Source organism: Pteronotus mesoamericanus, unplaced genomic scaffold (assembly GCF_021234165.1).
Source record: "Pteronotus mesoamericanus isolate MK-2021 breed Mesoamerican mustached bat unplaced genomic scaffold, CSHL_Meso_final scaffold_85, whole genome shotgun sequence".
NCBI lineage: Eukaryota > Metazoa > Chordata > Mammalia > Chiroptera > Mormoopidae > Pteronotus > Pteronotus mesoamericanus.
In genome coordinates this window covers 757,098-774,441 of record NW_026555329.1, presented here as the reverse complement: position 1 = coordinate 774,441, position 17,344 = coordinate 757,098, and the positions used below count along the sequence as shown (strand labels likewise).

General features: G+C 42.6%; 1 protein-coding gene across 1 annotated transcript in view; it reads right to left on the bottom strand.

Moving 5' to 3' along the window:
• Nucleotides 1–17,344, bottom strand: part of CPVL (carboxypeptidase vitellogenic like) — a 65,664-nt gene that overhangs the window by 23,981 nt on the left and 24,339 nt on the right. Inside the window, exons 5-7 of the mRNA XM_054563940.1 lie at nt 16,829–16,908; nt 11,812–11,878; nt 123–245 (exon numbers count right to left, since the gene is read on the bottom strand). Of these exons, the coding sequence (XP_054419915.1) occupies nt 123–245; nt 11,812–11,878; nt 16,829–16,908 (270 nt within the window). The remainder of the gene's footprint in view (nt 1–122; nt 246–11,811; nt 11,879–16,828; nt 16,909–17,344) is intronic.

Here is a 17,344-nt window from a genome sequence, read left to right as displayed (position 1 = left end):
AACTGGGCAAACAGTATTTCTTTTAATCAGGATCAATCTCTAATATAAGGGGAGCCTCCATCTAATTAAAAGGCGTTTATTCTCCTTAAGGAACAAAATAGAAAGGAAAAGGAGACACCTACTGATTCAGGATCGGAAAACCCACTTCCAATAGCAATTCCTTTCAGGTTGATTGGCACTGTTAGCTTGGGGTTGAGTACGTGGATATAATATGCAATGGTCGGCACGTATTTGCCTGCATAAGACTGAGAATAAGGGTAGATGTTAAAATGAACCATCACAAATGTGCACTAGTAAAATGACATGCGTACACTCATTAACAATCAAACAGCAGTATCTCCACAAGACATATTATATATCTCTTAACCTCACATTATAAATTCCACAATAGCAAAGAGGTCTTGCTCCATTTGTCATCCCAAATAGCACCGAGTGACATGCAGGTCACAGGTTAGGTGCACAAAAAATAATGAGTGAACCTGTAATAAGTGAGCCTTCTAATTTCCTTCCAAAATTAAAAAAAGAAGCGAAACAAAACATGGACCAATGAACACAATTTTGCCACTGATAGGGCTTTTCTTACCAGAAGGTGTCATTAAAAGCTTTATTTGTTTAAAAAAAATCTCAAGGCCAAAATTAAGATTTCAAAATCTGTATAATGATGTACATTGTAACCTTAACGTGTACTAAAGGAAGAGGAAAAGGAAAATACTATTTATTAGCCACTAAAATTGTCACTTGAATGTACCTACGTTTCCACTCTTTCCTAGTACAAAGTTCTATGGGTTTCTTTTTTTCAGTTTCAAAATATTTTGTGGACACAAACATGATAATGCTGCTTTTAGATTATGCTTAAAAAGCTACTATGAGTTCAGTAATATTTAAAAACCACTTTATATTTCTTCCATTAAAATCTTGCCCTTTTGACATGTCCACTTGCACGTTTAATATTAAACTCCATGTGTTCGAAATGAAGCTCCGCTCCCCCAGGCCTCCTCGCAGCTTCGCTTCCCATTCCTGTTAACTCGGTCCTCCTCACTGCTTAGGCCCAGAATCTCGGCACCAAACTTCATCTCTCAGATCCCTCAGAAAAGTCCACCCATGATTCCGTTCTGACAACCGTGTCCAAAATGCCCTGTCTTCTCACACCCCCACTTCCTCACTCTGCCCCAAGTGGGTCATCTCTCACCTGGACTATCGCAGTGGCCTCCTAACTGGCCGCCTGCTTCCACCCTGGCGCATGGCCAGTCTACAGTCAAGCCAGTGGCCTGTGAAACCGATCAAACCACGCCGCTCCTGTGCTCAAACCCTCCAAGGCCTGCCCGTCTCCCTCTGAGGAAAAGCAAAGTGCCTTCTCTGGGACAAAGGGCTGGAGGGATCGGGTCCCTTCACTTGTTGTCACCCCTACCAGCCTCTTGCTCATTCCTTTCCGGCCCCTCTGTGACCACAGTCACTACGACTGTGATCCTACCGTTCCTTCCCCCACGGCCTCTGCATCAGCTGTCCCTGCCACCTGGAACGCTCCCCCCAGATTGCCTTACGGAGAGCTCCCTCGCTTCCTTAAATGAGGCCTTCTGAGAGATGTCTTCCCTGGCCTCGCTATCTAAACTTTTCACATCTCTTTTTTTTCTTTTACATTTTCTAGTCCGCTTTTCTCCTTTTACGTCTTCATCCTCATCACTCGCCAACTAAGTCTTACTTATTTATCTTGAATTGTTATTCCCCCACCCGGACCGGAAGATGCATGAACACAGGGATATCGGTTTGCTTTATTTATTACTGCAGCCCCTCGGCCTGATGTTGTTTATTTGTTGGTGCTCAGTAAACAGTTGTTGAATGAATCTGGAGTTAGCCTACGTGTATTTGAAAAACAGCAATGCCTATATGTTCAAAATAGACTAGAGGCATTATGTGGATACATCCGAGTCTGCAGACCCTTCCCAATATTTCCAAGGCTCCCCATGGGTCTGTAGTTCAAAGACTGGGAACCCCTGAGAGCTCTCATTTATTTCAGACCATAATCATATGCTGGAGATATTATTCCCGTTTCAATACATGGACACTGGGGCTCAGAGATATCAGAATTAAATCTGGTCTGATCTGCTCCAAAACCTAAACTCCTTCTAAGTTATGATTAAAAAATGTAATTTTTATAACTTACACAAAATCTCCTCACTGATGCAGCCCCCTAGTGCAATAATATTATTAGGCAAAGTGCTAAATCAAAGCAATTTATTCATTCATGCTCATGAGCACAGCTTAGCTTCCTTGTGATAATATAAAGATGTGTTTACATGCCTGAAATTTCATTTGCTGCATAGCTGTGCTATATATTCTCTTTTTAAGCATATTAAGCAAACATTTATCATATAAACGTTCTGTAGGATGGTCCCCAAAAAGCAAATTTTCTGGAGTAATCATTTCACTGACAAAGATGTATTATATACTTTCCATTAGATGATAGTTAATTGGGCAACTCTTCTGCCAAAGACATTATAGTAAATACTTGAGGAGACACAAAAATGAATAAAGCTCAAAACTTGTAAAGTTCGCCATTTCTTTTGGAAATATATTATGTAAAACTCAAATGAGATAAGGCAAAGCTTACCATTTCATAGATAATTATGTCCATAATGTGCACGTTGTCCAGCACATAAAACATACTTGATAAGTGAATGTCTTATCTCACATTACTTCTAAGTATTTTTCTCTATTGGAAATTAGTACAAATATTAAAAAGTATTTCTGTCAATGATACCATCACTCTGGTTGTCTTGCTATAAAACCTGGCAATAAAACACCTCTCTTTACTCTTTCTGAGATGGAAAGCGATGTGCTTTCAATTGCTGTATAGGTAGTGATGACAAACTTAGACTAAAACAGCCACACTTTTATAACACCTTCCCCCTTGTGACCATCACGTGCATCTGGGATATATCCAGACAGGAAATTAAGAAGAAACACCTGCTCAGTTTCTGAGCATCTACTTTGAACCAGGCTTTTTCGCCTACTTTAGTTTGAGCCCATTAAGGTTCACCTCCTCCTCTTGTAGTATTTCAAAATGGCAGCAGCAAGGACCCGTGCCTTTCACTCCCGGGCCTGGCTGGGATTCTCTCCAGACCCGGCTGCCTCCACACTCCCATCGCTCACATCAAATCGCATTTCAGTCAGTAGTGCCGGAACAGGTCACAGGTCTCCGGTCCCCCAAGCTGGAACTCGGCCTTGGGTTTACCGATGAGACGCTTGTTACGCTGCCCATTTATGGAAAACAAGACCCTAAGATGGGCAGTTCAATGACAACATCCAAGGCGGATTCCTCAATGTTCAGTCACCTTGGCTAAACCAACAGTGAAAATGTGGACCTCATTTTTTGCTTTCTAATGACGATCACGCACTTTCTTGCCTGTGTCAGTGTGACAAATCCTTCACTGCCATTTCCATTAATCATTCCATTGGTTGAGTGACTCAGACCATCACCCAGTAGACAATTACAGGATTATTTAATGGAAAACAGACACCAAAACAGTATAGTGAAATCACAATTATTTTCACTCTCCTTCTGACACATCATTCTTTTTGCGAGATCAGACTTGTTTATTCTTCTTCAGCTGTTTATTTCTCAATGTAATGATCCTCTGACCACCACAAGCACTTTAAAAGACAACCAGACAATAAATCGTACTGTATTTGCTCAGTTTTCCCTTTTCTGTATATGTTTTAAACAGAATAGAATTCCTTATTTGGGGGAAAGAGTTTAGGTATGGGTGCCTGATGGATCAGCAATGGACAAAATAGCCCCTGAGGACTTGTAAGTGTGACCCTGTGATTTTATGAACCCTTGCTTCTTTTGTTCTGAGTTCTGCCCGTAACGAGGAAGGACAAAGGCAACAACCGTCACAACCAAATGCCTTGCGGTTTCTCTGATCTCTCGCTGGTGTTCACCAATGTGGGCAGCAGCTGGCCCACGAAGCTCCCGAAGTCTGTGAATTAACACTAACCTTCTACCGTTCGATCAGAACTCGGCCTCATAAAAGCTCAGAAGAGCATCAAAGCGATTATAAAAGGAAAGAAGAAAAGCGTGGCCAGAAAGTATCTGAGCACATATTAGTTTAGAACCCAGCCGTGACCTTCAAATGAGGAACTCAGCCATATAAACATATTTATCTAACACAATCACTCAAACTAGGTCAGCTGTCAACACATCAGGATTTTAGTCCGCTCTTGTTATTCCTTTCTAGTATTTAAAGAAGCTTCAAGATGCGATGTCTACCCCAGTTCTTGCAAGGTTCACGTTTTGGGCTCACCTCCGACAAGGACCAGAGATATTGGGGTATATTTGTATCTGCATGCATGTGCTGAAACTTAAGGAAGCAATAAACCTCCAGTTTTCCTTTTTACAGCAGAAGGATCTCAGAATTCAGCTCTCAGTCTTTTATTTCCCCCATGAGAGAACAAGGTCTCAACATCACAGTGGAAGAGTGGTTTTGAATCTCGGTCTGCAATCTCTCTGAGTTCTTAAATGATGTTTGGAACAGCCTAATGGAAATCACATTAAGAGCATATTGTACTTGTAAAAATAGTCTAGAGAGAATGTAATGCTTGGTTAATTATCCAGATGTGTAAAAGCACAATGAAATTGGACTTAAAAAAACTTGTAACTGTGTATTCTGTCTGAATCTCTCCCTTCTTACATGTTTTAACAATATTCATAGCAGACTTACTGTACCCCTGTACCGGGTGACTTTTAAGGGAGGAAAAAAATATTTCATATCTAAAATCAAGCTTCAATCAGCTCCTACAGAAAAAAAAAAAACTGTGTCAGAATAATACTATAATGGAAACAATGTCCTCTCACAGAAATTTCACATATGTTAGCAGTTAGTATTGTTTAAGCTTCTCTCAGTGGCCTACATTTCTTACTCAAGTTTAGTTTTGAAAAAAATGCAGTTATACATCTTCATGCTCTGCCTTTTTCCTAAGGATGCATTTTATGGTAAAGCATGCAGACGCTTTACGAGTGATAATGAGCAATGGCCTTTGAAATGAGACACACTTAAACTCAGACACGAAGTGTCACTCTCCACAGGCCCTAATTCCTAACTATGCTCGGCAAGTGGAAAAGGGGGAGTCATTAACCTCGGCCATGGTATGCTGACGAAGGTCAGGGTCTTTCTACACCCTCCTGCCTCCCCTACCCCCACCCCACCCCCAGCGACCCCCGGTGGAATAGATGTCTTTTGGAAGAATTCACGTTGGGGATCATGAGAACTTCTCCACATCCCCAGAAGGAGGCAAGGTGGGCTGCCCTCCTGGCAAGAGTCATGACCAGTGTCGTGTCCTCTAGCTGTCCCCAAATATAGGCGATGGTGGAGCCACTCCCATTTATCAGGGCGATCAGCGGGAATAAGAAAATATGCCTTCAAGAGAATTTTATACACTGATTGCAAACCATAGAAATTGGTGAAAGGAGTATCAGAGGAAGCAGTAGCCAAGAGGATAGGATTAAGGTAGGGTGACCTTGACTTCTTCCAGCCTTGGGGTAGAGTCTTACTTCACAGTACCATTGTTTCCTCTGAGGAGAGAAGAGGTGTGGTCTTAAAAGGGCCACTTTGGGAAATTAATGAATGGGGAAAGCTGAAACTTCAGTATTGTGGTAATCTCTACAACTTTCTAGACATTTCTAGACCATGTGTCATCCAATTTCAAGACCACACTGCTTCAATTAAAAGAAAAAATATGGCTTCGAACAAGAATATGACTTTATCTAAACATCTATTTCTCTTGAATATAAGTTTAAAAAGAAATGTAGAATCAATAGGAATAGACATAAAAAAAATTTTGATCTGTTTCCAACTTTTAGCCACATACATTTATGCAAAGGTATGTGCTGCCTTCCAAATGATAAATTCTTATTTCAGATTGAGAGGATGTTTCTTTAAAGAAGAAAAAAATCCATCAATGACAAGCATAGGTGGAAGAGATGCATCTTCCTCCCAGCCCCCCAGCTGACCTGGTGTCAATTTTGGAGAAACCCAGCTTGAAGCCAGGTGACTCAACCAGATGAATAAACCCTTATGTTTCAAGAGACTACAGTTAATTTGACTTTTAAACAAAGAGTATAAACATACTAGGCCACAGTCAACAAACTGAGTCCTTTGTTTGCTAACTGTAGCGAAAATTTAGAAGGTTGAAGCTGTTTGATAGATATAACTTAGCATTTTCTGTCCCAACCATCTAATCAGGTACTATTTGTGTGGCAGCATGGCAGGTCACCTCAAACAAAGCTTATAATGACTTCCGATTTACTTATTTTCTTTTCCATGGAACTAATGAATCAGTAAACATGTGTTGATTCGGCTTAGATATGCTATCCAAGAGCCTCAGGCACAATTTGCAAACATTTCCATATGCCCCTGTTCAATTTTTCAGGTTGCAGCTTAAACTTTAACTTTTCTAATATTAAACTCATTAAATAGTCACAAATCGGTTTTCAATTCTAAAAGAAAATATTGGCGAGGCAGATGAACATAACTGAAAATAGACATTTGTCATGAGCTCCAGAGTTAAATTTCAGTTAAAATTCAGCAAGTTCCAAGCTTTTGGTAATAATTGCATTCCAAGGACTACAAGTCTTTACATCATTTGAAACTTCCAGTTAGTCCATAAAACTGTATGATCAAAGCCAAGCCTTTATGATTAAAACTAAGTCTTGGCCAGGAAGACAGAAACATCCAAGAAGCTAGGGACTTCTTTTCTATTTGTGTGAGGCTGATAACCCTGAGAGATTCTGCACAAAGTATGGCAGGGATGTTTGCCTCCCTTGGACGGAAAGTGGCTCACTGCCTATCCCAACCCATGTTAGATATCACCCCTCGACTTGCATGTCAGTATTTATTCCCAATTCCAAGTATCTTTTTATGACCTGAGCTCTGTCCTCTATTCAAATGCAAGTCTGTTGGGAGTCAGTTTAATTTACCAGATCCTCTCTAATGGACACTGATCTGGTAAGTCAGAAAGGGGGCGAGGAACAGAGCCATCATGATGGAGATGAAGGAAGCGTTGGAAAAGAGGACCCGGTCACAGTATGGCCAAAGAAAGGAAGGCTGAGAGTGGGGTAGGGCACGGGATGGCCCCAGAACATGAGTAGAAAGGAGGGTTCCCAGGGCTTGGGAAGCAGCACAGGGAGAGAACGGCCGTGAGAGGGTGATGAAAGGGAGCTGGAGAGAAATACCATCGATAGTTTAATCTCATCTAGCAACAGGCTTGCACGAAGCCACTCTCTAACATTCCTTAAGTAATGTGCTTAGTATTGCATGAAACAAATTAAACAAACATGGCTCTGGCCTCCTGGGAGCCTGCCCCCCAGCCGCCCCCGACCCCACAGCCGCCCCCCTGAACCCAGTGAACCGTGATGATTTCAATCAAGGTTGCCAGGCTCTGTGAGGCCAGCAGGACTTCGCTCATGCAAATGAAGATAAAGTATCCTATTAAGCTCACTAATTTTTAAATAGCTTCAAAGGGCCCTCAAATGAACTATGGCTGCAAAACTGCTTCTAAGGAGACAGGCCCCTTTCCGCCGATCAGGAAAGTTTCAGTGACATGCCGTGCCATTTTGGAAGCTCTCCCAATCATTGCCACCACCACCCGTGAGCGCTGAATCTTCCGCGGGCGTGGACACAAAGCCACATACCCAGAGAACAACGGGCAGTCCCCTTCCTCCTGCCACCTTGCTGCCTTCCATGGAGGGCTGTTTTGCTTTCCTGTCTAGCAGGGCCCACGTCCTTGAGGGGATTCTAAAATGTGTCTGCACCTCAAGAACAAGAGCACCTCTCTAATAGTTGCTGGCTCAGAAAGGATAACACTTATAAAGAAAGTTAATTATGGGAATTAAACGCAGCTTGTTTCTCTTTTTGAAGTGCTTTTTTTTTTTTCTTCATGCCTGGAGGAGGGTGATTTACAGACACATTTGTCTCTCTTTAGGGAAAATTAATTCCAGTTGGCGTTCCAGGCAGAAACGGAGAGAAAGCAGTCCTTCCTTCTTGGTTGCGCTGAAGGCAGGCCCACGCCGCGCCTCTGACAGGGGTCTTGCCAGAGCCCACGCGGCGGAGACAAGGAGACTGGGGTCGGTTCTGACCTATTTGCTAGTGTCCAGACTTTCTAGTACCCACTTCTAAGCTCTGCTGCCATCTCTAAGTGAACCACTTCTTTTAAAGATGATTTCAAGGTAAGAGGGGACACAATTCCACATCCCAAAACAGGTGAGCAGAGCTTTCTAACCACACCAGGCCCTGTCGACATGCATTAGGCCACAAGCTTTGGAGCCATAATATATTAATCCAGCTTTTCAACATCAATGGTAATAATAGTCATCATGTGTTGGATACTCACCACAGCCTGTCACTCTGCTAACTATTTGAGGAGGATTATCTAATTAAACGCTCAAAACAACCCTATGTAGTAGATACTATTATTACTTCCAGACTTCCTTACACCATAGTTGGGACGCTGAACAGCTGCTCCAGACCCTTTGAGCGTCAGGCTATCCTCACCCATAGCACACAAATGTCAAGGATATTTAGGTCTAGCACATTTGTGCTGAGAAGCAGAAAACCCTTTCTTAGTTTTTGTATTTATTTTCCAAGGATGATTCTACACATCGAGTAGTGTCATTTGTTTAATCTCCCCATGAGTGTGAGGAAATTAAGAATCCAGAAGAGAAAAGGTTTCCCTTCTTGAAAAATCTATTACAATTTTTTTTCTTCTTCTGGTGGTAGAGGGAGGAAGGATGGGTGGTATATGTTAAAACCGCAATTATACACAGATGCTTAAAAGTACATCTAGGGAACTTCAGTTGAATTTCTAGTAAAGCAAAATACCCCTGGAAGTGATTTAATTTACAAACCAACCCCTCTGATGGTAAGATGAAAAGCAGAAGCCCAGAGACATTAAAGGACATGTTTGGAATCATCCAGAGAGAGGCAAAACCCACAATGAATCTCAGGTCTCCTGATTATTTATCCAGAATGCCTTCTTCTTATCCATTCTGCCTTTAAACAGAAGAACAGATGGAACAAGACTGCAAAAACATAGCATTCTAATAATAATAAACCATCAATGCATTATTTAGTGCTCTTCCTTCTACAAGGAGATGTGCCCCTAGATAGGACATGGCCTGTGTAGTTCTTAGGAAGACGCTGCTGTCCAGCAACCGTGTCTCTACCCCAGCCCCTGCCCAACCTCGTTCACATCTTCCTTCATCAGTTGTAAGGCACAAGCTTCCTTAAGAGTATTCATCCTGGCAGCAAAAAAAGTAAAAATAAAATTGCTCTTTCCTACACACATTTGGAAATTACATGCGTGGAAACCACCAGGCAGACACGAAATAGACAAATTTTCCATCCGGAATTTGGCAGCTTTGTTGAGAATTGAACATTATGGTTAACAACATCGCCACATTATTTGCAAGACAAGGAATTACACACTAAGCAGATCACTGTTCTGTTGGAGGTGGAGACTGGGTACTTTCCAAGGCTGCTACTAAAAATGATGGGAGGGTCTCTTCCTGCGCCTTTCCCCAACCTGCCTTTGAAATAGCTTAAAAGACAAGGAATAGCAGGGAACTATTGGTAGAGATCCCAAATACTCCCGGCTGGATAACTAGCTTAAAAAAATAAGCAGTCAGAATGTCTGTGCAAAAGAGCTTAGAAAGAGAAGAAAGCAGGCTGAAGAGAAGGGAGTTCCTAGTTCCATTGACTTGCCATTTCCTTGGAAAAACAGAGGCTATTTCTCGCTTTGGCTCGCTGAGAGTGGACATCTGCGGTTTGTGCTTGCCCAGAACCTTTCCAGCCCATCCTCTGGTATCATCACTTGGTTCTTCCTGTGGAGGCCACTGGTCTCCCACTCTCAAGCCTGATGGTTCAGAGGACGAGGGCCCCGCTACGATCCCGCCCCTCCCAGGGCCCGCGGGTGGGCCGCAGGCACCGCTCTGGCCAGCTTGTATAGGCCACCCCCCAACCGCAGTTATTAATTCTAGATACTACAGTCATCACTCCACGACATCACTCGGGACTCTACCCAATGGTGTCCCTGTCAGGGAGCCTTTCTCTGAGCATCGTATCCCAAATAGCACCTCTATCACTCTCTAACCCTAACCCGGCTTTATCCTTGTCATGACACATATCACTGCGTGACCGTATAGGGCATAGCGATGGTTTTCTTTATCACAGTTTTCACCTCCAGGATGTAAGAAGGCAGGGAATTTTTTATGTTTTTTTCATAACTGTATTCCTAACACCTAGAAATTTTTGTGTTTTCAAAATATGGACTGCTATGTATTTTTTAAGTAACCTTAAGTTTAAATGGATTAAAAAAACAAGACCCAATATTGAAACAAACATATGCAAGGGAATCTATATATTAAATTATAACATAAGCATCCTAAAAATAGAATCAATTTTTATAACTTTTAAACATAGTACTTTGTTTTTAAACCTGTAAGGAAATAATAGTCTAATGATAAAAATAATTACAGCAAAAAATATGGACAATACTTCAGAGGTTCCTTGCTGTAGTAGTACTGATGTAGTAATTCTGAAATCATTTTGCACATGTTGTAGGACTGAGCAAGAAGATGAATACACTGAAACTGTTGGGAACCCCGGCTGTCAGTGTGAAAAAAAGGGCATACAAATACAGAATGGGGGAGAGAAGAACCTTGTGATGTTGAATTAGAATGATGGGTATTAGTGTAATGGTACCTCTGCCCGAACACCAAGCCTAAAAGGAATTGCATGCCAGTAGCAATGAGCACACTTAGTGTTCAAGTCTTGGTTTCTAAGTAACAATTTCCATTAAAATGAACCAAGATTCCTTGATTCCAGGGCTAGGGCAGGGAAAGCACAAGGTAGTCCTAGAAATAGATTTGTGCCAAACAGCAAGGTAGTGCTCAGAGATCACCTGTCAAAAAGGTTGTAGGAGCCGGACAGAGGGGCTCCCATGGGCCGAATGTGGGACAACGTGAGCATCAAAAACAATAATGACAGCAGTAAATTTAAATACATCAAACAGAAATAGCAATGCATGAATCCGCAGCGATATTTCAAAGTGTAAAAACTAGGGAAGAATAGGAGTGAAAGCTCTGTATAGAAGACAGATGCCATCTGTAGGAAGACAGATCAGAAAAATCTGGTAGCCGTCATATCTTACCATTGGAAAGGTACCTTTATCCTTTTGAAATTAAAGGACCCGAGAGCATGTGAACACCTGTTCACTCCCAATCTGTCGCCCAGTACTTTTAGCGTCCATTGATGACTCCTGTCTGAATCAGTTATTACATTGGGGAGGGGGGTTTACAACGGCATCGCCAACAATGGGACAAACGGACATTATGTGCGCCCTGACATGACACAAAGAAAGTACACAACACCATCTATGTTGTGTTCTCGCCAAAATGTTTCCTCTGAATGTAAGCATGGAAGACTCAGACAAACTCAGAAAAACGGAACATTCTATAAATCCCAGGGTCTTGGCTCTTCAAAATGATAATCATGAATTCAACAACAAAAATTAGGGGACCGAGGCATGACAACCCATTGTGGTATATGAACATTTATTGAGCCCTAAATTTAAAAACTAACATTATGGAAGAAATTTAGAGGGATAACTGGAGGATGTTTAATATGGCCTGAATTAATATTTGTGTACATGTGTGTGCATGCGTCTATTCTGAAGGAATAAATCAGAAGTGCCATAATATATTTCAGTCCTCATGAGGTTAGAATCACACAAGAAAACAGACTTCATTCAACTCACCTGCCCAGTGGCATAAAAATCATTCTCTTGGAATTCCGGAAACAACTGGAAAAACTGAATCAGCGCGCTGCAAAAAGAAAAGCAGTAAAAGTCGGTGGAATTAGAAAGGCTTCCTACCAACCAGTCTGAGCCTTGGGCAAGAGGTTTCAAATTTGAGATAAGAGACCCTTGTGGTATAAGCTCATGCAGGCATTCTTTTTCAAAGTCTCATGTGCATAACACTCTGTGCTCTGTGGATGGTTAGAAAATATTGTGGTCTTACTTTGTGACATTATGAAGTTAGGACGGGTGGACGTCAACACTCTGGCCAGGTTTCCAAATCTCTGAGTTACCAACTTGGATCATTTACTTGTTGAGGGGACCCTTGAGCCAAGTGATACAGGCTTTCTCCTTTTATCTGGCAATTCTTAGAGGCAGTTCTGCACACCTTATACCCCATTAACCTGGGCTTGTGGTGAGGTAATAGGAACTTTTGTTGCTTACCAGCCTCTTCCTGTGGGCAACCCTGAACATTTCTAATGGGGCTCCCAGAGTTTCAGTTATTTAATGACCAAAGAACAGAAAAGCTGTAAAAATGACTGTAGTCTAAAGGAAAATATCAAAAGGCCACAGATAGGTAAGAAAACGTACAATGGCCTCTAAGCTAAAAAAAAAAAAAAAAAATCACATTTACTAAAGAATGCCAAAGCCACTTGGGTGAGTTATGCTGAAATAGATTTAAACAGGCTTAAGGAAACAAAACTTGTGAAACTCAGAAGCTCTATGAATGTTTTCGCCCAGAGTGCACAGCCTGAGAAGGGGTTTTGTGGCAGCTTCCTGCTGAGGGACTAAAAGCCATGAACCGCCTGGTAAAGATGAAAGGCGAGGAGGCCCTGCAAAATCAGGAGGAGGAGCAAGTTCAAGGGCTGCAGAGAGGCAAAACTGGGTCATTACAGTCACCATGATCCTGGCTACACTTAATTTTCAAAGGCTTCATAAAAATCCACCATTAAACACTACTGTAGAGTTTTGGTGTATCTCTCTATTTATTATTTATAGTAACTAAAATCTTTGCAGTAACTAAATCTGGGAAGTTGCATTATACAGCTTCCATGTTAGTGCGGACAATAAGCTTTGGAGCAGAGATAAAAATAGGAGTTTATTCTTCACCCTTCCCTCTCTATACTTCAGGCTAAAACAAAGACTTCCCTTTCCTTCTTCCTGCTAATTGGAAAGGCAATAGATAATTTAATATAGCAAATTTCAATTAAGCCATATGCTTTAGCTTAAAGCTTATTTGCTTGGAGAATTTGCTGGAGAGTTGTTAGGGTTGCCAAATTTAGCAAATAAAAATACAAGACACTTGATTAAATTAGAATTTTAGATAAGCAACAAATAATGTTTTAGCATAAGCATGTCCCAAATGTTGCATGGGACATACTTAGATTAAAAAGAAAATTATTCATTGTTTATCTGAAATGCAAATTTAACGGGGCATTTCCTTTGTCTGGCAGTCTTCGTTGTTTCTAGCTCAAAGGATGCTAGGATTCTCTAGCTGAAGTGTTCAAAACAAGTCCCCACTTAAAGAAGTTAGAGAGTTTTAACTTCACAGTAAGATCAGAACAAAAAACAGGCTAATGATAGCAAGGCTTTGGTAGGCCTTTCTCAAATGGGATTGAAAAATCAAAAAGGTAAACCTAGCAAGTTAGATTTACATATGGCTTTTGCTTATTTAATTGTGATTTAGCCAAGGACTTTTCTTGTTGCATGATGAGGGTTTGCCTAAAAATATAATCTAAAATGATGGTCACATAACATTTCAGATTTCAGAAGCTCAATTGCCAAAATATATTTTACAAAATACACACAAATGTATGCACATGTGTGTCCCCTCCACACATGTATTCAGGCACCGGGAAGCATGCCTCTTCCAGACAAAGCCATTTGGCAACCTTGCTGGCACTGAGCCGAGTCCTTCTCTAAGAATTAGAATGTTAGTCTGAAGCTACCTGGTAGCGGAAAGACAACAGGAGGAAATAGAGCCTATAAGGGAGAATGACTAGCAGAAAGTTGCTCCTCAGGCCCCAAAAGGGAAGGTGGTGAGTTTGGGTCCAAGAAGGGGTGTGAAAATGATAACTCTCTGGAGACCAGAAGACATAACTGGGATAGGTCGTGTCTAATAGTGTCAAAGGCATACTACGTTCAAGACACTCGGAGGGATCGAAGTTAAAATAATCTAAGCAAAAGCTCCATACTATCGAAAGCCGAACAAGGGGCAGCTTTAGTCACTGACAGTTCGACCAAAGCAAGCTCAGCAGAACTTGGTGGTTTTGTTCTGTCACCACAGACCACAGATGAGGAACCACCCTCCCTGTTCATTCATCGCGCCTTGTGGTGCGGCCGGGCGTGATTTTCTCCAGTCCGTGAGGATCGGGCCACGTTCTCATTTAATATATGAAGCCTGTCTCATAGTCACATGGCTCTGAAGCTTTGTGTAACAACAGATACTATTCCCTATACACTCTAACCCGTGGAAGTGAGTGGCAGTGCCATTTCCACCTGGCGGTAAGAAAGCAGCGTCAGGCACAACAGCAGGGCAGAGGCTCCCTTGCTCTGTACGGCAGCACCAGGAACGCGCAGCACCGAGTAGCCATGGGTAAGTCGTGGCAGAAGGAGAGGGGCACCAGTTGGTGTTCTCCAAGTCAAAGTTAGTAAATGTCTTATTCCTTAGTAAATTTATTTTGTTCTAAACCCCAGAGGCATTGTGGCTCAATAGCACAATCCAAGTATGAAAAAAGAAACAAAGAACATTGAAACATCTTGTTAGTAAAGCTGTTTCCTTTCCAAACACACAGAAGAGCAGCCTGAATGTGAATGTCAGACTTCCCTTGAGGAGTCTTCTCCTCACTCCAGGCACGGATCATAGTCAAAAGAAATGGGATTTCTGGAAGAAAAGAAAGATGGTTTTCAAAGGGGGAAGAAGAAAGGTTTACTCTTTAAACCTGCAGTAGCCCATTTGCAGGTTTCAAAGCGAAGACCTTTTTATTCCAACCACCCATCTGGAGAGCTGGAGAGAGGAAACAAATAGTGTAAACTAGAGAGGAAACAGCTGAAATCAGTTTTCTGCACTGCCCTTGATTAGCTATTTTTCAGTTCTAAGAGCCTGAAGCGAAAAGAACTCAAACAGCTATAAACAATGGATGCTTTGAAATAGGTTCTCTTTACATGTCATGCAAGAGGAGATGTACCACATGTCAGCAGTAAATATCCACACGGAGGGTCAACTGGAAGCTGTGACCGTCTTGGGGGCGGGGAGGGGAAGGAGAAACAGAAAGGGAATGGCAAGGGTGCAACCCTCTGGCTTAGAGGGGATTGATGTGTTTCTTTAATACAGAACCTCCGCCCTGCGGGTGTTTGCGAGTTAAACAACGAAGCTGGTTTGGATTTAAACCAAAAGAGGGTGGGGGATGTTGGATAGGAGAGAAAAGTAGATTTTCCATCTGAAGAAATGAGAGCTCACAGACAGCACTAAAAGAGAAAGACCTGGTGCTTTACACTTGGAAGGACAGCCATTGAGATTATATTTGAGGACGGGGTATGGGCCAGAGTGGACAAGGGGACCTGTCCCAGGATCCGCCGGACCTGGAGGTGGCAGTGTGGGGTCCTACGCATCCCTCCTGGAAATGGAATGGGAGTGTTCCAGTCATGGGACAACAGCCGTATTCTTTTCTGGGTCAGAAAGCAGAGCAGAGAGTGGTGTCTCTGGGAGAAAGGCGGGGAAGGTCCCGTTTCCTTTCTCCCCCAGCCACCTGCCTTGGGGACAAAGAATACAGCGGAAGGCTTTTGTCAGAGATGAAAAACCTCTGACTCCATTGGATACACTTTCACTTTTGGACTTGGTTGCAGTTGGCTCAGCAAGTAATTAGCAGAGTGAGTGTTTGCGGGAGTTTGGGTAGAGGGGCTGGTTAACTCCTTCTGGCCACTAGGGTTCTTTTAGTAAATTACGGTAATGCATAAAGAGTGGTGGCCTCGTGGCTGGAAAGAACTCGGGACCTGGTCTCTAGTAATAATTTATAAGCTGGAAAAAAGTGGATATGAAAGGTCATTTACTTTTTTAAAAAAGGTGCTAAAATCGCTATAAAATGTAAGGAAAAGAAAGGAAGAAATTATATACAAACACACATACACTGTTTGATCAGGCTTACATCTTTTCATTTTCCTTCCATTTTTAAAAAGATTTTATTTATTTACTTTTTTAGAGAAGGGGAAGCGAGGGAGAAAGGGAGAGAAACATCAGTGTTGGAGAGACACATCAATCAGTGGACTCTCACGCGCCCCGCACTGGGGACCTGGCCCGCAACCGAGGCCTGTGCCCTGACTGGGAATCAGACCGGCAGCCCTTTGGTTCGCAGGCCGGCGCTCAAACCACTGAGACACAGCAGCCAGGGCACCTTCCCCCGACCCTTTTTTTTTTTAACAAATAATTTTGTAAGATGAAGGGAAAAGGCAAGAAATCAGCTAATGAGCTGAGCTGTCAGCCTGGAGAACCATGAGAAGCAACAGAATGAAAAACTGCATCTGAGGGTCACAAAAGGAGGAATGCTGGGAAAGAAAACAAACACCCAAGCTGTTGCTTCCTGACAAATGCAAAGTTAAATATAATGTTGGAAGGCAAGCTGAACCTCTCAGGCAGCTGGTTGAAAGTCTGGAAGATCATCTTTAAGGGTTGAATAATTCTTCATTTCCATCATTTCTTAAAGATTTCCATTGTTTCTTAAATTTTCAGCTCTCCTTGTTACTTTCTCTGCGGGCCACTTTTGCAATTATCAGTGATAATGTGACAAGGTGGAAAACAAACTGTGGGGCGGGGGCGCTGGGGGTGTGTGTGTGTGTACCCCTCGAGAACAAGTATTCTGAAAACGCCTTTAGGAATTAGACAAGGAGGACGTCAGTAACACTTCCACTACTGAAAGAGTTTATCTGTTGAAAGTAAAGCGTTTAGTCTGCAGAAGGTCAAGAGAGAGCCAGCACCTTTTACCTGAATAAATCTCGAGCCACATCATCCTGGTTGACGGCATACCCCTGGGGGTCGTCGGTAAAACTGAAACCTGTGCCCACCTGAAGGGGAAATAAATAAGCAGGTATGAACACAGAGGAACGTGTGCTTTGGAGCCCCACAGAGAGACTCCACGCTGGAAGGAAACCGACCTGTTCCAAAAGCCAAGCCCCTGACCTCGGATTTTTGCCACGAGCCAGGTGCGCTTAGTCATCCTCGGTCGGGGATGCTCCTTTCGCCCACTTCCCCGCCCCTCCTCCAGGCCCAAATAAAGAGCATCAGCACAAAGCTCTTCCCTAGGTCAGGGGCTGAGCTGTCCGATTCCGATTCCGCAGTGGGGGCCCTGCCAGATGTTGATTTAAGGATGAGGAAGTCACCTTTTCTTGGCCCCTGTTGTCTCCTCTCTGAAACCTGGACTGCGCATTGCTCTCCTGAAATAACAGTGTGTGTGTGTGTGCGTGTGTGTGTGTGTGTGTGTTTTAATTTCCTTATTAGTGA